Source organism: Calonectris borealis, chromosome 5 (assembly GCF_964195595.1).
Source record: "Calonectris borealis chromosome 5, bCalBor7.hap1.2, whole genome shotgun sequence".
NCBI classification, from domain to species: domain Eukaryota; kingdom Metazoa; phylum Chordata; class Aves; order Procellariiformes; family Procellariidae; genus Calonectris; species Calonectris borealis.
Genome location: NC_134316.1, coordinates 35,519,275 through 35,541,633, shown reverse-complemented (window position 1 = coordinate 35,541,633; position 22,359 = coordinate 35,519,275). Strand labels below are relative to the sequence as shown.

The window sequence follows — 22,359 nt, the reverse complement described above, 5'->3', positions numbered from 1 at the left end:
CCAGTCAGCCTGGATTCAACCACAGCATGTATTGCTTTTGTGTAGCTGATAGCTTTAAACATGAGTGAGGAGTTATGGCGTTATTGTGGGGAAGAGAAGGAAGACTTTCAGGGGAGAGTACAGTGATAAAGGGCCTGAATCGGACTATTATGGAGTGAAGAACAGAGGAGACAGATCTAGAGGATCAGGCTTTATTAGTTCTACCAAAGATCCAATGTATTGTTCAAGAGGAAAGGCCTGGGCTCTGGGGTTCTCTCTTCACATTTGGTACCTTCCTGTAGAAGGGCATGGAAACTCTTGCTCAATGACTAACATGGATTATATTGTTTTGCAAGTGGGCTAAGTTTAATGTTCCTTTCTGGTGTTGTGCAATTTAAAAATGGTTTTTTTTTCCCCTCTAGTAAGAGATGCCATTTCATATGCTGCAAATCTACTGTTTCATCTACCTCTTTCATTTTGCCTTATTGTACATTGCTTCTGTACATCGTTCCTGTTATTGCTATTTTAAGTGATAACTACATTTATCCTCATCGAGGACAATGTATTTAAAATTATTCAAAAAGGTAAATTTTCTTTTGTGTTTGAAAGGGTGTCTAATTCCAATTCAAGCTGCTTAGGTTCTCTCATGGCAGGCTGTAGAAAAACATAATCTGTTAATATTTACACACACTTTCCCTACTGTGTTTGTTACAGAAATGGAAACTTTTTTAGACATTCTGCTACATTTGATGTCCTTGATCTTTTCTGAATACGGAAAAAAAACCCGTAAGACCCAGGAGACAGATGTAGTCTAAAAACCTTCTTAAAGTGAAATCCTTGTAACGCATAGTTCAAGGAAATGTGTTAGGACATTTATGTCCACCACCAGGAGTATGCACAGGTTAACCTCTGGGCTTCTGCATATGTTATATCTCGTTCCATGTGCATCTAGGTATAGATCCTAACCTGTGCGTATACTTTAGTGTTATGTATGTCAGCTGTACAAAAAGCCTCACAAACACTTAAGAATATTGCCATTCTGTTTGATAAGTTCAGTCATGCCACTGACTGACTGGTATGGATCAGTAACTGAATTCTTTCGCTCTGCAATTCATTAATTTGTTTCAAAGGTTATACTCATCTGCCTAAAGCTAAGCATTTAAGTGCATTGCTGGGCTGAGATCATTATATATAATTATCTGGATATTTTGAGTGCTTTTGAGACACAGCTGCTTTTTTGCTTGCCTCTTTTTTTTTTTTTTTTGATAAGGGTCTTCCAAATTGTCGTAGTGAAATATAGTTGTTGTTATATAGCTCTCATCAGAAAAATGATGCACTTCCTAAGTTAGTAAGTTACTGCTATCTTTGAAATAGCGTAGGTGAACGGGCCTGATTAGAATTAGTATTCTGAAAAAGCCTCTTGCAAGTTGTTTACCAAGGTATACCAAGATTTCAGTATGAATACTCCTCCTTTTTTTCAGATTTAGAAGGAAATGCATATCAAAACAACCAGCTGCTAAAGATAATTCTGGCCATGCATCAGTTTATCATCTCCTCTGCAGACATGCTCCAGAAACTCATTGATCTATATCCTTTATAATATTCACCCACTGTTAAGGTAATGTTAGATAACTTGACAACTTTGAAATGGGTAAGTAGAGGATATTTAATCTATGAGTGTATTACTGTTCCACTAATTAAACACTGTACTTGTTCTTTACAGTTTTTGGTTGTATAGTGTGTTTTTGTTTGGTTTAGGGTTGGGGTTTTTTGTTTGTCTCTTTGGTTTAGCTTATCATCCACAGAGAAAAAGGTGAAACTCCACTTCAGATTTTAAGTAGGATAAATCATCCTCCTTTGGCCGTGGAGGGAATATCTAGCAGGTGTTAGATTAATGTAGGCACCTCAGTTAGGTATTGTGAACCTGGGCCTAAGTTTCAGATCTCTTTCCCTCTCTCTGTCCTCCATACTAGTAGAAGAGCAAAGAACAAAAGTGTAGTTTTTGAAAATATTCTGATTGTATCACCTGGAGATGAAAATTTTCAACAAATATTATTTCTCACTCACACACTCAAAATTACAGTGCACTGAAATAAATCATAAGCTTTTCCTTCCTATTTGTTCCCATTTTGAGGTGACTGCCTAGACTCATACATGTGTGTTTCTGGCTCATTAGATTTTTTACAATGAAGCTATTAGATCATACTGACAATACCAGTCTTTCTTAGGAATGTTTAGTTGTGGAATATATTACCTGACTTCTTAGCTTTACAGAATGTTTACTCCTAATTAGGTGAGCACAATACAGGAAGCAGACCTGACGTGCTAAGAATCTCCAGCCTCTCCAGCCAGTTTTGGTACAATTTAATTTAGATAATCCTTTCTTCCCCCAAACTCTGTATCTTACTGGCTTTTAAAAGCAGCATCATTTATAACAGAGCTTTACTGTAGTGTTAGATGCTGACTGTCCTGCTGCTTCTCTAACCACAAGTGTTAGATCAAGTGTGCCAAGCTACAACTGTGGTGTAGTGTTGCATTTAACTTAGGCTCATGCGCTTTTTGAAAATGGAAGAAAGTAATTGCTTGCATGTTTCTGAAAAGTAAAGTTTTCTACAGAGAAGTGATTCAAACTTTTATCAGACTTGCATATTTTACAAACCTGGTTGTTGGCTCTGTGTACAGCTCCCTGTAAAGACATTGAAAGGTAAAGACTGTTTTGAACAGATCAGATAGTCTGGGCTCTTGTATTTTGAAAAACTTTGCAAATGTCCCAGTTTCACCATTTTCCATCCCCTAAATTACGTGAGTGATTTTAGATGGTTATGGATGATTTGTAAGCCATCTAATTTCAGACATTCAGTTCGGGGCCCTTCAAAATATTTGGGAACTTATTCAGACCTCACTAGCTCTGTAGTCAGCCTAATTTAAGCACTTAATGTGGGTGCTTAAATTGTGGATGGTATGTCCCCTCAGTTGTGGTTCATTTAGGCTGCAGTTAATTTCAATCAGATTGTGGGAAGATCCACAAGGTATTTTCATTAAATTTTGTTTTGTAGAACTGAAAATACGTGCGTAATCTACAGCAGAAGAATCAAGATATGCTTAATACATTTTCCAAATGGATTTTCCATGCTTTCAAAAGACATTGGCTACAATATCAAAACGTGTTTTATAGAGCTAAAAATATGGGTGTTTCTTTCCAGTTGTCACAGCAAGTCAAATGAGAACTGTTGCATAGTTAGAAAGGTGAGGTTAGCAAGGAGAGACATTTCACATTTTTCCCTACCGTTGTATACAACTGGTTGTGTTTAAAAGAAAATAGCATCTTTTTTGGAAAAGCTCCAGTGAATCATAATTAACTGAAAAGGATTTCTTCATAAAAACACTAATTGATAAAGTTGGTATTGCTGTTTCACGTTTTAGTGAGATGTGCGAGTGCATGAGTTTTATTAGAAATTGTGAGGCATGTTGCAAAGAAACACATGTAGAAAGCAGAATCATTTCACTACTTAACACTACTCAGTACTTCTGCGGCTACATCAGTATTAGTCATAGTAGTTATATTTACATAAACTTTTGCTAACTATCTTGGGATATACTTCATATACACTTGTGTAAAACCCTAATCTGATATTATATGCCATCAGCATATATGATCAGCAGAATGATTCCTATTGCTTACAGATAGGGAAGTATCAAGCATGTTACATTTCATCTCATATGTGAATGGATGTGGTTTTCCTTAACAGTTTTCTACATATCTTAATGCTTTAGAAAATAAATCTTCCATGCTGTGTGTAAAGATATGTTATTTTGTGAGGTAAGAATATTCTAGCTTGGTAGCTATTAGTCTGCAGCTAATGTGCCATACGTAAGAATGCTTTTGTGTATCTTAAGCTGATGTTAAAAAGAGAAACAGCTATACTGCTTCAGCTCTTCAAGGTTCACTTCAGCAGCTTTGCACAAAAAGGCCCAAGCGGCTTTGTGCAGATCCATTGAAGTCAGTGCGTGAATTATTGGGTCACAGTTTTGAACTGAGTGTGTATGAATCTGTGTCTTAAACATCAGTGAACATTGACAGTGCTCAGGAATTGGTAGCACTGTGTCTAACATTATTATATAGGTCTATTAAAAAATGAAGTGGGATATTGCAGCTATTTTTATATTAAGCAAAACTCCATTGTATTCAGTAGGTAATTCTCCTTAGTAATTCTACTTAGTCACTTGCAATGATCCTGGATCACTTTTTTTTTTTTTTTAATTAAGTATCATAAAGTTTGATATCTTAATTTAGAGAAAACAGAAGAGAGGAAAAAAAGATGCAACTCTGATAATAGATTAGCATATGATATTTCTTTTTTACACAAAATGGGAAATAAGTAGTAACAGAAAAGTAAAATTTGTTTTAGATGGTGATGATTTTATTATCTCAAAGCAGATTATTGGTTAGGGCAGAATGCTTTGATATTGTATGTGACCTGGGAACATTTTTGCTTGAGGCAAATTCATACACACATGCATCCGTAAGAATATGCGTTTCCATTTTTCCAACAAGCATAGATTTTTACATACATGGGTGTACTGGGTCTGGCTGGGATGGAGTTAGCTTTCTTCATAGCAGCCCGTATGATGCTGTGCTTTGCATTTGTGACTAAAACACACCAACGTTTTAGCTATTGCTGAACAGTGGTTGCACAGCGTCAAGGCTCTCTGTTTCTCACTCTGCCCTCCAGAAAGTAGGCTGGGGCTGAGCAGGAGGTTGGGAGGGGACACAGCCGGGACAGCTGACCTGAATTGACCAAAGGGATGTTCCATACCATACAGCATCATGCTCAGCAATAAAAACTTGGGGGGTAGTACATTCCAAAGTAGCTGTTGCTCAGATACTGGCTGGGCATCTTGTAGGAGGTGGTGAGTGATTGCCTTTGCATCACTTTTTTGTTTGGTTGGTTGGCTTTTTTCTTTCATTCAGTTATTAAACTGTCTTTATCTTCACCCACACATTTTTCTCATTTTTGCCCTTCCTATTCTGTCCCCCATTCTGCTGTGGGGAGGGGAGGACTGAGCGAGCACCTGGGTGGGTACTTAGTTGCTGGCCAGGGTCAACCCTGGGTGACAAGTCACATATAGGAATTGAAATATAAAATATATGACTGAAACAATCTGAATGCCCAACAAAAGAGTCTAGTTCTCTGAAAATATTTTGTGCATGTGAGACTGAATCACCTGTAAACTATTAAATATATTTAATTAGTAAATTCTTTTTCAGTTAATAGATAAAATTCTGACTAGCATAGTGCATTTTTTTTGATGTCCAGACCAAATAATTTCAAGTTTTAAAGGAATATATAAAATTATCTAGAAGTTAATGAAGAAAAAATTGGCATGCATATTATCTAGATTTAATGTGAAACTAGAAATTTTAATATTTAATTTATTGCAAACATATATGCAATATAGTTCTATACAGCATTAAGCCAGGCAGTTTCTAATTAATTTTTAATCTTGAAATTTTGATTTTTGATAAAATCAAGATAGCCTAGCAAAAGCATCTAAAAGCAAAATTTGTCCCCTGAAGTTGGTCAAGAAGAAATCAACTACAATATAGTCTGAACGTCAGCCTTACTGATGTTAGAGCAAAACCTTTATTTTTGTGTTTCTGTATTTTCAAATGGAATAGGTATTGGATTACAGAGTTCTGGGTTATGTTCAAAATGGACTCTAAACTATCCACAACTATGGAGGAATTTCAAGAACTGGTTAAAGCTAATGGTGAGGAGTTACACTGTCATCTAATTGACACAACTCAAATGTGAGTGCCAAAGTTTCAATATGCTTGGAAAACTTTTGCTCTGAATTTCCTTTATTCAGATAGAACATCTCTCCAGTATAGCAGGATAATGGTCCTATAGTGGGTTAATTTTAATAAGTCATATGTTATCTATCCTTAGAAGAGTTTATACATTATTATAGATGAAATATATATTACATAGAGGAACAGAATGCCTTTCAAGAATGGCTTAGGTTGAATTTAATTGCCGTGTAGACTTTGTGCTGATTCTCTATGCTAGATGAATTTTACTCTATCCAGGGAACTTAGAAAATTTGTAGAGGCCTGATGATTTTGAAAGATCAGTTGAAGTCAATGAGGAAGGAGAATACATTTTGATTGGGTAACAGATGAGGTAAAAAAAGTGTGTTTATATTTTTAACACTAAAAGTAAGTGAGAAGATATAGTTTATGACATTGTCAAACTCTTGATGCTATTTTATGTGATTTTAGTTATAAAATTACTTGTCCTGTCAAGAATAAATCCTACAGCTATACATCACGTAGTTCTTTCTTGGGAAGAGAACTTTCTTTGTTATATGAGAGTAAGATAGTTCTGTGGAACTGTATAACAGTGTCAAGTCATACTTTGGTTGGAAATGCACAGGGAAAAGCAGAGCAGAATTTGGCATACATTTTATATCTGGTTATGAAAGAGGATGTTTAGTTTTTCGAATCCAGTTAAATTTCATTACTCCATGGGCGAATAGCATAGGGGGACAGTTCATACTTGGAGGCTGGTCAAGGAAATCTGGAAGAATTATTAAATGGAGGAGCACTGGATGTGTTCAATGAAGACAAAGTTATGGACAGCAATTCTGGAAGTGCAATATATAATCTCATGCTGTTTAGTAATATAGTTGTGTTGTACTTACGTGCTACATCAATGTAACGCTTAAAGGCTAACAATAATGTTCTGTCACGTAATCTCTAATGCATGAAAGGAGCTTGCTGTTTAGAAATGCAAATAATTCACTTTTTATTGCAGCAAGGCATGAAAACAATGTTACTTTTGTATTAGGGAGAGAAGAAAAGTTTGCTCTTCAGAAAATAACCCAGGGTAATTCTGTTTTAAAATTTGTCTGAAAGAAATTCTAGGGATTGGTCTAGAAAGCTGACACAGCGTGTAAAGGCAAACACCAGTAAGAAACGGAAAGTCTCGCTTCTTTTTGATCACCTTGAGCCAGAGGAGCTGTCAGACCACCTTACCTATCTTGAATTTAAGTCTTTCAGAAGAATATCAGTAAGTGATTTATTTTTATTTATTTATTTATTTGTTTTAAACAAAGATGGGAAGGACATAGAAAAGATGGGAGAGGGGTAGTATTACAACATTAAGCCTGCAATGCAAGCTGTTGGACAAATTGCGTCTGTGTCCAGACTCTTTTTGTTTTACTAGTGTTGAAGGTGGCCAGTGTTACTTATTCGGAGTACATATCCTTTTGCTGCAGTCATTTGAGAGAGGGAGAGTGAACCTTTTAAGCAACCGTAGAACAGAGTTGGGGCAAGGTCAGTTGGAACAAAGAGGAGTAAACCATTTGATCTTCTTCCAAATAATCTCTTTTTGTTAGAACAAGTGGTGGCATTGGGCACAGAAGCAAGCAGCCTCCTTTGACTCAAATCAAGCTGAAATGGGATGAAGGAAACTTGGAATATTCTCCTAGAATGCTAACCTCCTGTGGCTGTAGGAAACGGTTCAGCATTCTTGTGCAGTGACTAATGGACTGTCTGTATAGAAGATGTCCACTGGACTCTGCTTGCCATTTTTGATTGTGCATAACAAAATAAAGACTAGGGATAAGAAAGCACTTGAGAAAATGCCATTTTTTAACGTAAGGGGGGGTTAAAATATTTTATTAGACAAGGTTTCAAGTACGCAAACAATTCTTAAGGATTTGTCTCATTCGTATTTTCTTTCATTTGATGTGTTTTCTCAACTATGTTGGTAGCTGATAAGGTGCTAACTTCCTTATGCACTTTGGCTTCACTTGCATCCTTGTATGCTACATTACTTCTATTCAAACCTGATACAGTTCACACATGGAAAGGAAAAGTGAACATTAGAGACCAAAATCTAAAATGGTTGCAAAGTCAGTGTGATGGTAACACTGAAAGCCAAGTGGGCTTTTTAGGGCGTTTTGTTTGTTTTGGTTATTTAGTGGGTTTTTTTTGAAACACTACAATTTGAAGATGAAGTCTTGCAAGAAAAGGGGCTCTCAATAGATTGTGGAAGATTTCAGAGTCGTGTGTTAGTGTACTTCATTTTGAGCTGACAGTACATGACTCTTCATGTTTTGTGTTAAATTCAAAAAGCCATAGAACCAAAGTCATGCACAGATTGCTGCCTGTAGGCAGTAATAATATGCAAAGCTTATATAACTCGTAACATTTTCAAGCTCTATGCAGACATAAAGTAATTAATGATTAATGAGCATAACAAGTATGATTGCAGTCAGTGTCAGATGTGTCATAGAATTCCAACAGTTACATACTTCTATACATTTTATATGCAGAGTCCCTGCATATGTTTTGGTATAAATTGAGTTTACCGAAACCTCAATAATGTGTAATTCATAAATAGCTATATTCATTAACTCTTTGCAGAATGTGTTCATGATATGCTAAGCCACAGAATCCTTTTGTTAGTCTAACGTGGCAGCATATACTAGGAGAAAGGCTGCAACTGACGTGCTGTGTTATCAGTCACTGGAATAACTATTCATAGGTTCGGTCATTTGAAAGTCAGAAAGGAATACTTGATCCCCTGAACATATACAGCACACAGCAAAATCTTCCATGAGACACCATGTATCTTGCAGCAAAGAAAAATGCAGGGAGTGGTGTTCACAGAGTAATGACTGCAGGTATGCTGGTGTTTGGAAACCATTTTAATTTATAGTTATAAAATACAGGGAGGCTACACTCTTTTGTAAGAGTTCTGCTTTCCTGTTGAGGCTCGTTAGTCAGTCATTGCAATACCAGACTCTTGCATTATTTAAGTACCTGGACTTCTTTACCGCATCTGCTACTAGCAATCTTGTTAATCATGTTACAGCTGACCTCGTTAATAAATTCTTGCACTAAAATTATTTTGAAACTTTTGAAACTTTTGAAAAGTAGTATGTTAGATATAAATTTGTTCAGCATTTAAAAAAAACTCTTTTCTGAAGGAGAGAGCTGCTGAGAACAAAATATAAACTAATCAAACTGATTCATAATTGTACTGAAACTGTTATGAAGTCCATAATTATGTAGTCAGAAATTGAAAAATTACCTATCTGTATAAAGTAGTTGCTTAAATTTCAAGATCCAGCCAAATCTGGCTGGGGTTCAAAATTCAAACAATAACTGTAAGTAAGTACTATGTAATCTCAGAGACAGCTCTACTTATTACTGTTAATATTTCTTCCATTTTTAATTTAATAAGAGGACAAATCCAGACATGTCTGCTGTCATACCTGCTTTTTAAAGTGTTAATAGTTCTTATTAAATGGATGGAGAAAAGTTAGAAAGTAGAGAGAAAGTGAGAGAGGGAGAGCAAGAAACAAACAGCAGCCTGACAATTTATGACCTTTTCTTGGTCATAAATGCCATTCAGCATATTCCTGTGGCCTTAAGAAAGGAATATGTGTCTATTACAGCTATGAATGTTTTTGGTAAGATGTTAGTATTAGTGGTCATAGTAAAGAATGGATGTATAAATCCTGTGTCACATTTTCTGATGATTCAAATTCTTGTGTATTCTTGTTAATGGATAAATCAAGAGAATGGATAAACATTGCATCAACAAAAACAAATGGTTGCTTCTCTTTGATCTTAATGGGAAGAATGGCTTAAAAAAATCTGTTTGTCACATACAGGTGTCTACTGAACGATTTTAGATCGCTTTGGTTAAACAAGAGAATCTCGCAAGCTGTATTAAAAATATTAAGGAATCTGTAGCCCTCATTCTTAATAGTCTTATCTTAGTTTTATATTAATCTCATTGAACTTGCTTTTTGTATTAGTGTAGCTTAATTCAGAAGTGTGCCCTAGCTACAAAAACTGAACGCTTAACTTCCTTAAACTTCCTTAAACTATCACTGAGTTACTAGATTACACTTTAAATTCAGTTTTACCTTCCCTGTAGAAACCTAGATTCAATGAATTCATGGAGCCACTGAGCTGGCAGGAAAGCCCCAATTCTACTCATCCTAGGGTTTGTAAGAGCCAAGGCTCCTGAGATACACATGGTGCAAATGATGTGATACAAATTATGGTGGAAAGATGCTTTCATTTAATTCAATTAGTTCAAGCCTTCTGCTCTGAGAGGAGGAGAGATTTCAGCATTATGGATATTTAAGGTGTAAAATACATCTTGTATATTTAATTTGAAAAGCAGACCTGTATTTGCACACAGATCATGAGGTATATGAAACTGTAGATGAGTTTTCATTTACACTTTTTTTTTTAAGTTCTCAGATTATCAGAACTACATTGTGAATAGTTGTGTGAAGGATAATCCAACAATGGAAAGATCAATTGCTCTTTGCAATGGTATCTCTCAGTGGGTGCAGTTAATGGTTCTCAGCAGACCAACACCACAGCTTCGGGCTGAAGTGTTCATTAAGTTCATTCATGTTGCTCAGGTCAGTTAAATTTTGACGTGTGTGTTGTTTATTTTGTCTTTCTCTGATACAGCCCTTTAGTTGCTCTTCCCACACTACTACTGAAGGGTCAGCTGGTAGTGTTGGCACTGGTCTCTTGGTTCATACATACAGCATGCATATTTGTGTATGCTGTGGTTTCATACCAAGTATTCAGGTACTACAGTGTCTTCAGTGGCACCATGACTTTCTCATATCCATTCTGAAGAAATTGTTTTCACTGAAAAACTAGACTTGCTTTTGAATAGCTGGTGAGATTCCAAGCTGTGACTGCCTACTTCTCCAAAGCATGAACTACTTTCATGCCTTTGGCTATAAGTAGAAGCATTTCTACCAGATACGCCTTATTGGATAGAAGCAGAGCCATGGTCCTATTGGTATTCTTTGCATACTAATTCAACTGCCGTCATAACCAAGATAATAAGCAGTGTTTCCTGCCTATTGTGATAGACTGTGGAAGAGGGAGAAGTACTGAGGAAGTACTTTGAAGACTTACTGTATCTGCAGAATTAATATCTGATTTAATAACAGTAGAAAAAGTACATGTTACACCCAGTCAACTTACAACTCATTACCAAAATGAATGAAGTCAAATGGATAATGGCACAAAACTTGTAAAACTTTAGAGGAAGACAATAGAAGAAATGTAGAATTCGGGTGTGCAAATTGAACAGCTTGAACCTTTAAATAAATACTGATTTTTTGTATGTCAACACAGAAGCTCCACCAGCTGCAGAATTTCAATACATTAATGGCAGTGATAGGAGGTCTCTGTCACAGTTCCATTTCCAGACTCAAGGAAACAAGCTCATGTGTTCCTCATGACGTAATTAAGGTTGGTATTGCTCCTCTAAGTTTTACATATAAGATAACTTTTAACTTTTTTGTCATTGCACACACAAAAAACCACCTTACTTCATTAGATAAGATGGAGAGAAAGACAGAAAAAAAGAAAAAGGAAGACTTCCTTTGGTTTTGCAGTGTTTTTCTTTGTCATTTCATTTCTATGACACCAGTTACTCCTACACTTCCAACCCCACCTTTCTTCAAGATTTGTATAGCTTCTCTAAAGTTTCTCTTTTAATACTCAGATGTGACAAGCTGCATTTTTATTTATATGCAGTAGTACAGAATAGCATTCAAACACGAAAGCAGATAACTGGATCCTAAAACATTTGAGAACAAAACTATTGTCATCCATAGCAACATTGACCATCCTGAGTCTATGAAATGCTAGCACAGACCTCTGCACTTTGAGTTTAAAACTGAAAGGACCGGTTTTGTTCAGATTTTATCTAACTCAGACTTGAACAAACTTAGCCCTAATACACACACATAGTAGTACAGTGGAATGTTAATAATCAGTTGTAATTTCCAGTTAAATTCTTGTGAAATACAGATGGATATATTTTTTGCTGAGATTCTGGCTACTGAAACTGTGAAGGAAAGCATATTTTTTAGCAATGAAATGGCTTCTTAAGAGACTAATATGCTTTATTATTTTATTTTGTTTGGGGCCTGAAAGATTTCATATAGGTATCTAATGAACCTCTTTTGGTTACAGTATGATCAGCTTGAATGAACACTGCATACCTGGAGTATAGATCAGAAGTATGACCTCCCACTGATAATGGTTGCAGCTCTCAGGATCTATAAAACCAGTTAGCAAGCTTATTTTAGAAGGATGTTGTTTTACAAATTTTGTCATGAGGAGTGGACTGCCTATGTGTCCATCATTTGAATAACTTTTTGCATCAAGAAATTGTATACAAGTGCTAATAGAAAGCAGGTAAACAAAGGCTGGTAATTAGTGACTTGAGAACATACTTTAAAGTTTAACTATAACAAACAGTTTGTGAAGGTGAAAAATCAAGGGGCTAGACAGGAACTTCCACAAGAAAACATTGGTCCATTGATTTTATAATATTAAGAGTCTAGTTTTAAACAAGATAAATATTTATACAGCTAGACTTAAGATTCATTTGGTCTTTACAAGTCCAATATATTGTTTCTTCTTCATTTCCACGGAAAAAAAGTTTTTTTTAAAAGCACAGATGTGCCACCTTGAGCTGTAGTAGGAGTTCTGGTCATGCTGTGATGGGACCATAGCACAGCGTAGGATTTCTCTGCCAGGACTTTCCAATTCCAGCAATTCCAGCTGGTGACCTGGAAACCAGAGAAGTGCATTCCACATTTTAAGGTGAAGATGGTTGCTTTTATGAAGGTAAGAGAGCTTGTGCTGTGCTTATGCATTAACTGCATATACATCCCCTTGATTTGAGAGGATCCTTTTCTTTTTATTGACTAAATAGGGAATGTAGGAAGACCAGCATTATAGATTAGGCTATCGATTAAACTATCTATAATTAACATGTTATAGATAGTTAAATTAGATGAGGTGAATACCTAGATTTCATTTGAAGCCTAAAGTTTTAAAATCCGTTTCAAGAGTCATTGTGAGTAAACCCCTTAACAATAACATGGGAAATTCTTGTGCTGTATGACCAGAACAAAAACACTAACCAATTTCAATTTTTTTGTTTTCTTTTTATTTTTAGGTGTTTAATGAAATGACAGAACTGCTTTCATCTTACAGAAATTATGATAGTTACCGACGTGCCTATAACGAGTGCAGTAACTTTAAGATCCCAATCCTTGGGGTCCACTTGAAAGACTTGATATCACTTTATGAGGGCATGCCAGACTACTTAGAGGACAAAAAAATTAACATATACAAACTATACTCTCTGTATAACCACATAAATGAGCTGATACAACTCCAGGAAATGCCACTTCCCCTGGAGGCTAATATGGACCTTGTTCATTTGCTTACAGTAAGTCTGTTAGATGAGATAAATACCTCCATTTTAAAAATAATTTCATATACCTCTTAAACAACTAAGTAGAGAATTCCATTAATTATAAATACATAATATTGTAAGATTTTTTGTTTTTTTACTTAAGGAAATGTACAATAATAGAAGAAGAGAAAAAGTTAGTGGTACTGATTTATCTGGCAGTAAGGGTAGAGGTGCCAGTTCAGCAGTATGCTTCCAGTTATTTCTGTAAGGAAAGGAAATGTTTATTTCTGCTTCACTAGAGTAGTATGCATAATCTCTCTACTTTTACTAAGGAAGCGCTCTGAATCCTCTGCTGATTAAGCCTAAATAGGGAGAAAGATAGAAAGATTCCTTAGATGCACCTTGGAGGCAGCAGATTGCATACAAAGCTTCCTTGTGTTGAACACACAAACTTTCACATAAAAGTTCAGTCCCTCAAGATGCGTAGGGTTAAACATACCACATTTCTAACCAAGTTTCTTCTGGTCCTAAAAAAACTGTCTGACATAAACGTTAGTCAAATATATTTGTGTGCTACTCTTCCAGTCATATCTAGTCAGTGCCACGTCACTAACAAAATTGATACTACCTAGGATGTATGGCACTATAATAGTTTTAGCTTCTCCTAGTGAGTTAAAATACTACCTTTTATTAAAATAGTAAATCTACCTTTCTTGTTTCTCAATTTTCTTTGGCCTTAACAAGTACCTTAGCTTGGAAAAACTCAATAGACTGCTTCCACTTTCTGGTTACAAGCCCCGTTTCAGCAAAAAGCTAATAGATAAAAATGCTTATGTGCTTGAGGTTATTTGTTCTCTCTGGGAGCACTCGTGTGTGAAATTAAGCACACATGCTCAGGGCCTGAAATAGAGCTACATAAAGTGGTGAATTTCTTTCTGCTAAATGTTTTAAATGTTTTGTCTCAAATTATTGTAAGTCCTGTTTTGTTTTTTTTTTTTTTTAAATGTTTTATAAAAATGGCTATTACAAATATGTAGAACTTTGGCCACAATTTCATGTAGCTATATATGGCAGGACATAAATCAAAATAAATACTTCATTTCAAAGCAGGAGCTTCTAATCTGCTAATATTCCAGGGCACATAATTTTCCTATTTGTTCTCTGATTTTTCCAACAGTCTTTCTCATTCTCCTGTTTCCTTTAGTCATATGCTTTCCTATTAGCAGGCAAATCAGTTTGAAGAGGTATTATTAATTACATACATAAGTCAATAATTCATAGAAGTATCTTAACATTTGGGGTTTTTTTTTGAGTGTCAGAAACTACTCTAAGGTTTTCCCAAGAATCTAAAATTATTCACTATTATGACTACAACAGCAATTCTTGCAATTGTTCACAAGAAAGTTATTGCATATCTGCAATTTGAGTAATGTTATTCATTGGATAAAATAGCATATTTTGGTTTCTTAGTTTATATACATATGCCGTGATCTTGACTCTCTGTAAGAAGTTTATATTTTCTTTGGACTTGCTATAGATTGAGGCTTGTAACACATTTACATGTGGCTTTTCTATTCAATCACATGTCTAGTGTGAATATTTTAATGTAAATATTTAAAAAGTGTCATGTTACCAGTCTTCAATCTTAGCTTGAAATTTGTTTCCAGTCAATAAAATATTTGCTATACTATTTTTCAGGACACATGCAAAAGCAAAGATATAAATTTGATAATTTTTTCAAATTCCTTTATTTATCCAGGTGTAACGTCTCTCACTTTACATAACTGCTGTTGACAGCTAAAGTTCTCACTAAATATATGCAAGTCCATCTTTTATCCTCATTATATACTTCTTAGTTCAACACGGTCACAGCTGGATTGGATAAATATGACATGTTTAAACAAGAGTTTTCTGAAAATTAGAGTTGATGGACAGTTTCATTGGAATGGTGCTTTTGTACTTAGTTGCACGATAGACCACTTGAATATTATGGGAGTAACAGTTTTTTTCAGGTTACTTACTAACTGACTGCTAATTATGCCTACAGTCACTTGCTGTGCTAATGACTGTAGCTGTGTAATGTTACAGATTTCCAGATAATAGCAATAACAGACTGGAATTTAGAAATGTACCCATTTCAAATCACTGTAAACACCTGTGCAGCTCAAATGCATTTTTTCTAGGTGCAACCTAAATTAAAAATTAACCCACCAAAAAATACTAATGCATGCCAGGGACAAGTATATCAAGTAGTAGTGACTACTTTGGGATTAAACTAATGTTGTGTTTGTTTTCAGCTGTCCCTTGATCTTTACTACACAGAAGATGAAATTTATGAGCTTTCATATGCACGAGAGCCACGAAGTCACCGAGCTGCTGTAAGGGCCTTTTCAGATTCTTAACAAAAAGATTTTTTTTTTAATGAGTAATGTAACTTCTATCCCTTGCATTCATTTTATTTTATTTTATGCTAAACTGAAAACGTTTTAGCTTTATAGACTAAGCAAAATCTGTTAAAGAATATATGGGAGAGTTGACACCGTATCAGGTTTTATAATATGGACAAACACAAATGAAGTTACTTGTGTGGAGACATCAGGCTCAATTTTGGCAATTGATACTGATTCTTTAAGTGAAGAATTCTTTCGTGATTCAAACCCATGAGTGTTATATTGCAGTTTTGTTCCTGTTTTATAAATATGGAAAAGATGGTGAATTTACAGGACTGTCAGTGAACTGCAAAAATTTAAGGAACGACCACTGTTTTGGACAGTTCAGGGAAGAGCTTCCTCTGAAGTACCACGTAATTATCAAAAGTATGATGTTGGGTCCAACAGGCCATTTCTGCAGTCCTGTATCACATAGTCCATTGTCACAAATGAAAGAAGTGTTAATACTGAAAATCTTTCCATGTGGTACTAATGAGGTTCCATTCAAATTATTCTAGCCTTTGACACCTTCCAGACCACCAGTAGTTGCAGACTGGGCCTCAGGAGTAGCCCCAAAACCTGATCCAAAAACCATCAGCAAACATGTTCAGAGGATGGTAGATGTAAGTATGGTTGGCCCATTTACCTTACGTATCAGTCGTAGGGTTAATCTCTAGGTATGAGAAGATACAAAGAAGGGAAAAAATACTGGACACGTTCAAAGCTGTGCTGAGCTTGTAAGCACTTCTGTCCTCACAAATAGGTATTTCTGCCTAACTGTAAATAGCAGCGGCGGCCCGTGAGGCATGGAAGGAAATTGCTTAAATGGCTAAGGAGCCAGCAGGGAGTGTGAATGTGGGTTTGTATACTGCCAGAGTCATTCTTCCAAGGAGCCAGGGAGTCCATTTCTACCAGGGACTCCAACCTCCTGATATTGGTGGAGTCTGAAAATGGGCCTCTCAACGGCTTTGTTACTGGCAGCCATTGCTTTTTCTCTCTCTTTTGAGTCGCCTGCTTTACTGGAAACCATCAAGTAAGCTCAGGTGATTGATTCCAAAACTGACGGGGAGAGAGAGGTAAACAATTTGTCTTTGCATCCCTGCTTCACCTCTTTTCCTTCTAAACACTTCTAATATTGCTAGGTATCCTTTGATATGTGCTGTTTTGGAATATACTTCTAAATTTGGCGTAGGTGTTCTCATTGTCCTAGGGCCGGAGACAAACAGTAATGTCATTCCACAAGTGGAAATAGGTGTCTACGTGACAATTCTGTCATATAACTACTTTTCACTGACCTGATGAAATAAGCTATGCAGCTACACTGATTTGGCTACAGAGGTCATCGCTGAGAGCACTAATTGAGAGCGTTAGTTCAAGTTGTATATGTAGGCCTGGACATAATGATCTTAAAGCGAAACTAAGAAAGAGCTGTCATTGTGTAGTGAAGCATTTAGTCCAGCCTATGTTGACTTATCTACATTTTGCTACAAATCAAGAAATGATAGCGCTTCTTTAGTCTCAAGCAAAAAAAGCAGTTAGACTGTTGCACTGTTTAATAGATACTGGGAGAAAGTGGGAAAGGAAATGCATAAATATTGTGGAGACTAAAGTGGTAATTTCTAAAGTGGTAATTCAGCCCATCCTCATTATCAACATTCTACTATTATCTTGCACAGTCTGTCTTCAAAAATTATGACCATGATCAGGATGGATACATTTCCCAGGAAGAATTTGAAAAGATAGCCACCAGTTTTCCATTCTCATTTTGTGTAATGGCTAAGGACTGGTGAGTACATACAAATCTCTTTTAACCTAGTTCTGCTTATCAACTTTGTATCATCTGTTCTGGGAGTTTTCTGGGGGTTTTTGGCTTTAGATTTTATTTCTGTCCTTAGGGTGGTAAAATCATCCTCTCCACCCACAAATAGAAGTGAAAACATAACTGGTGAAAGCATCTTCTAAGTGTGTTGTGGATGACATCTTCATGAGCTTACAGCAGTGGTAACCAGGCTGATGTAGGAGGAAGAACAGATAATAGAAAAAGAAATGTTTTTCTGAATGATATTCAGTGTATATTACTAAAGAACTTTCCTAAGATGAACCTGTCCCTCAAAAATAGAGAATTGGCAAATGTATATTTTGGTCAAATTAAGAACATTTTTCTTAACATGTTAAAGCATGGAAAAATACAATAGTGATTATTCAGAGGTTTTCTGTTAAGTAGTTTGGAGGTTGCATCAGATATGCAGATATTTCATTTATCCTTGCAGGCTGCATTTTAGATGTGTAGATAAGCTTCTGTAGACTTTGGGAGCAGTTGACAAGATTACTGAGGTCACTGTAGTTTTTGGCCCATGAAACTATTGCCGTTATAAATTGTGAACAAAGATATGTTTAATTCTCCTTATGCTTTTATGAAGTTGTTTGTGAGACATACATTTTTCTTTTTTGTTTTCAGGGAAGGTCTGATTAGCAGGGATGAAATAACAGCTTACTTTATGAGGGCTAGCTCAATCTATTCCAAATTAGGACTTGGCTTTGCTCACAACTTCCAAGAGACCACTTACTTAAGGCCTACTTTCTGCGACAACTGTGCTGGATTTGTAAGCTTACTTTTTAGTAAATTATGTTAACGTTGTTTGGAAAAATGCCCTTTTTAATCTCATAATCACCCTGTGTCATATACAGAAATGGATCTGTATAAAACACCAGTGAAGCTATATAGAACATCAGGCTTCTGCCTGTGTAGCTATTTAAGGTACCCTTTACACCCCTCTTGGCAGTACTATTATCTGTTTAAACACAGCTCCTACCTTGTGGTGTTCAGTTGTGTCACCAAACACAGTCTCAGGCAAGACTTTCAAATCCAGAGCCTTCCACTCCATGGGGCTGTTAGAACTCATATCCTAGTGGAGACATGATATGCCCCCTGCCTATGGCACAGGAAGATTTAGTAAAACTGACTGTCCTACCAATCCCCAGTTTAGCTAGGATCAAAGAAGGGTGCTGAGATAGAATTCTCCATCTACTCCAGCTCCACAACTTCTCTGGGGGCTGTCAGATCTGCTGATACATTCATTAGAGACTAGCTCAAGCTATTTTGTTTGTGATTGAGGAACACACATAAAATACTGTGTTTACCTTATGCTAAAGAGGTATATAGTTCATATTTCTACCTTACCATTAAAAGGGTAGAAAAACAAGATATTCTGCAGGTGCTCAGATCTTAGAAATGAGTGGAGCTTTTAGTGGATTTTTATATCTGGAGGTATCAAATGTGCAGAGAAATATATTAATACATACTCTTTCTGTTTGTTTGAATTTCAGCTATGGGGAGTCATTAAACAAGGATACAGATGCAAAGGTAAGATACTTTATCCGTTGTTAATTTTAATCTGTAATTGATGGTGAATGACAAAAAACCGTGATCATCCTGAGATCCATTGCTATGTCTATGGACCTATTTAATCTGACCTCTCAGGGAGGAGAAGGCTGATTCAAGAATAGGATGACAGACAGATGGTCCAGAAGAAATGCAAAGATGAAGGAACTCATAACTGATAGCTCTCACCCTTTGCAAATCTTCACTGAATCCAGAGGGTTTGGTAACAGACCTTTCTATTCCAATGCGCGCAAACACCAACACTCTGTGAAAACTGTGTAACACGTTCACAATATGTATTTTGGAGAGTTTTCTTCCTCATACAGGTATCTGCTTTCTCTGCAACTCCTACAGTCAGAATGCTGCTGCGACTGAATGTTGCTATTTTGTATTTTCAAAAGGAAAAGGAGTTTTAGGTGTATATAGCAAAGGGATGTCGTTGGTCTGTTTACCAGATGTATGTTTTTTACAGGGAATGCATCTAGAGAACACCAAAGCAGCTTTCTTGCTTCCTGGGGAGGCAACACAGTGTGACAGCTGATCTTAGATGCTACAACAGAGCCACTGAATCATGTAAACTTTGTTTTGTTTACAGACTGTGGAATGAACTGTCACAAGCAATGCAAAGACCTGGTTGTGATAGAGTGCAAGAGAAGACCCAAAACTTCAGTTGCAGACAGCAGCCCAACATCTGCTCTTGCTTCAAGCCTCTGCCCAGTAGGAGTCAAAGAGCAATTCCATGGTGAGAAAAGATCACATTAAAAAGACCAAAAGATCTAGATAATCTTTCCTTTGCTCCTTTTTTCTTTTAAAGCTGAGTTGTACAGCATCGTTTCAGGTTTTGTTAGTTAACTGAAGTGTTTTATCAACATATAAACTAGAACCAGGTGTAAGTGAGCCTGTACCAAATAACACCATTCCAGTTCTAGTCTGATTAAGTAAGGACTCAATTTCTGGGAGATCTCTTGTCCCACTACACAATGTGTGGTGCACGAATTCCACAAAAACTGAGTAAATCTTCTGCCAGACTCTCATGAGACCCAGATGCCATGAACTGAACAGCTGACAGGTTCCCTTAACTCTCTCACCTTGTGACAAGCAGGTCTTGGTACACTCCAGTTTTTATCACTGTTGTCACGTTAAGCGACTACGGCACTGTTACAAAATTCTCACTCAGATTTCAACGTGGAGTTTATAAAGTCAGTTTGCTTATGTATTTCTGTGCTAGGAAAACCAAGAGCTAATTGTGTTTATTTTTTCCACTTCATTAGCTGAATCCAAAACTCCTCTTCATCACGCCATCTTTCATTTAATCAGAAATGAAAAATGTACACCTCTCTGTTCTTTACTCCTTATATCAAACAAGCTGTATAAACTTTTCATACTGTGTGTTACCATGTAGGCCTCCAAAGGAGGAAGTCTTGTCCTTGAATAAGACCTCAGGCTACTTTTGTTTTTTCTTTTACTTTTGATTTTGCTGTTCCAACTCCCTCCATACTCACTTTCTTTAAACTTCTTTCCTGCTCTTTGCCTGTATCTGATGTTCTTCAGATCTACTTCTTGCCACTTTGCTATCAGTCTTCTGTGTTGTATTTGAGATTCATACTGCTGGATTCCATCTTAGGCTTTCTATTAGCACTTGCATGGAGCACAATGCAGCCAATTTCTCTTGGTAACTGACCACGTGCATCTCTATGATTGCACCTGCAATGGCTGCAGCACTGCATAATAACACCTCGTGGGATGTCATACTTACACAGAGCTTGAAGTGCAGCATGTTGCCCCACCACCACCCAGTGTGCCAGAATGTGGTACCTGTCACCACTCTGTCACGTCGAAGGATGAGAATTCAGGTCTAGGTTGAACATGCAAGCCTCATCTGTTCATTCATATCCTCATTTAGTTTTCCAGAGCCTGCAGCAGCTACTGGACTGACTTTGTTCTTTCCCCTCACATGTTTGAACACGCAGTCTCATTTTGTTTTCTTCCCAACACCAGAAATTACTTTATCTGAAACAGGTCTTTTTTAAATCCTTTAATCTCATCTTTTGCCCACTGCTTCTAACATTGTGGGTTTTTTTCCACCCTCCCTCAGTTTTCACTTTTAACTGCAAAAGTATTTCAGGATGACCTATACAAAAGCAGTGTAAAATTAAAATGTCATTATTTCACCTTATAAAGTGGGTAAGTTGTATCTTACAGCTGCAAGTTGTGATAAGGCTGAACTAACACCCAGTTTTAATCTTCCAGCCCAATCACTAAGGTCAATGGTCTGTATAAAACCTCTTAGCCATCTAGAGGTTTTTCTCTAGCTGTCCTTGATCGTACACCTGTTTTCCTCTTACTGATCCATATTTATGTTACTGAGACAGGGCAAAGAGTTGTTCCAAGAGACACGACATTGAGAAACTTCCAGTGACACCAGTTTTGGAGAGCAATGAATGTAAAATCCATAAAGAATAAATGTTGTTTTATTTATTAAAATCATGTTTAATTACTGTGCCTCCTGTTTCTCCTTTCCTGGGATAAGATCTTGACTCAATTTACCATATATATGCTACAGGACAAGAAGAAGGACCATTCACATTTCCTAATGGAGAAGTAGTGGAACACAATGAAGACAGCAAGGACCGAACGATTATGCTCATGGGTTCCTCGGCTCAGAAAATCTCAGTGAGACTGAAACCAGCTGTGGTTCATAAAGGTACACAGACTGATCCCGTACTGTTGGCTGGTGATGTATCTCGTAGGCAGTCAGAGAAGAAAGAACATAGGATGCCAGAAAAGCCTTACCTCCAGGCAGCTTCACCATCCCCATGTCCAAGCCCAATTCTAGGCCGCAAAAAGGCGTATGTTAAATGGGAAAACAAGGACTCCAGCCAGAAAATGAAGGAGGAGCACCACAGCTGTAAACCCTCATACCAGGAACTTGAGCAGGTACATAATGTGATGAAACAAATTCTGTTTTACACAACAGTACCGTAAAGTCGTTGGAGGGTTTGGGGAGTGGCTGGGTGGGAAGGTGTCACCTTACTCCAGTGTAATTAATGGCCAGAACAATCCATGAGGGGCGTCATGAATTCTTAGCCACTTTAACTCCAGCAATGCTTCACTTCAAGCATAAATTTTAGTACTAGTATTGGGCTTAGGGAGTAAATTTTGAAGCCCTTGTTATGATTACACTGATCCTTGTTAGTCTTAAAAGTGACAGGCAAGAATGTGAACATAATCCGATCGCTTAGGACAGGATGTTACTCCATAAAAGAAGTAACATAGGCCTGAATTCCCTCCT

The 22,359-nt window shown here is 36.7% G+C and overlaps 1 protein-coding gene across 1 annotated transcript in view; it reads left to right on the top strand.

Annotated features, from left to right (window-relative positions):
• RASGRP1 (RAS guanyl releasing protein 1) overlaps positions 1–22,359 on the top strand; it is a 47,551-nt gene that overhangs the window by 17,827 nt on the left and 7,365 nt on the right. Inside the window, exons 3-16 of the mRNA XM_075151783.1 lie at positions 1,461–1,566; positions 3,737–3,799; positions 5,660–5,791; positions 6,899–7,052; positions 10,264–10,437; positions 11,174–11,290; positions 13,014–13,289; positions 15,554–15,634; positions 16,204–16,308; positions 17,362–17,471; positions 18,144–18,288; positions 19,013–19,049; positions 19,663–19,809; positions 21,631–22,004. Of these exons, the coding sequence (XP_075007884.1) occupies positions 1,461–1,566; positions 3,737–3,799; positions 5,660–5,791; positions 6,899–7,052; positions 10,264–10,437; positions 11,174–11,290; positions 13,014–13,289; positions 15,554–15,634; positions 16,204–16,308; positions 17,362–17,471; positions 18,144–18,288; positions 19,013–19,049; positions 19,663–19,809; positions 21,631–22,004 (2,021 nt within the window). The remainder of the gene's footprint in view (positions 1–1,460; positions 1,567–3,736; positions 3,800–5,659; positions 5,792–6,898; positions 7,053–10,263; positions 10,438–11,173; positions 11,291–13,013; positions 13,290–15,553; positions 15,635–16,203; positions 16,309–17,361; positions 17,472–18,143; positions 18,289–19,012; positions 19,050–19,662; positions 19,810–21,630; positions 22,005–22,359) is intronic.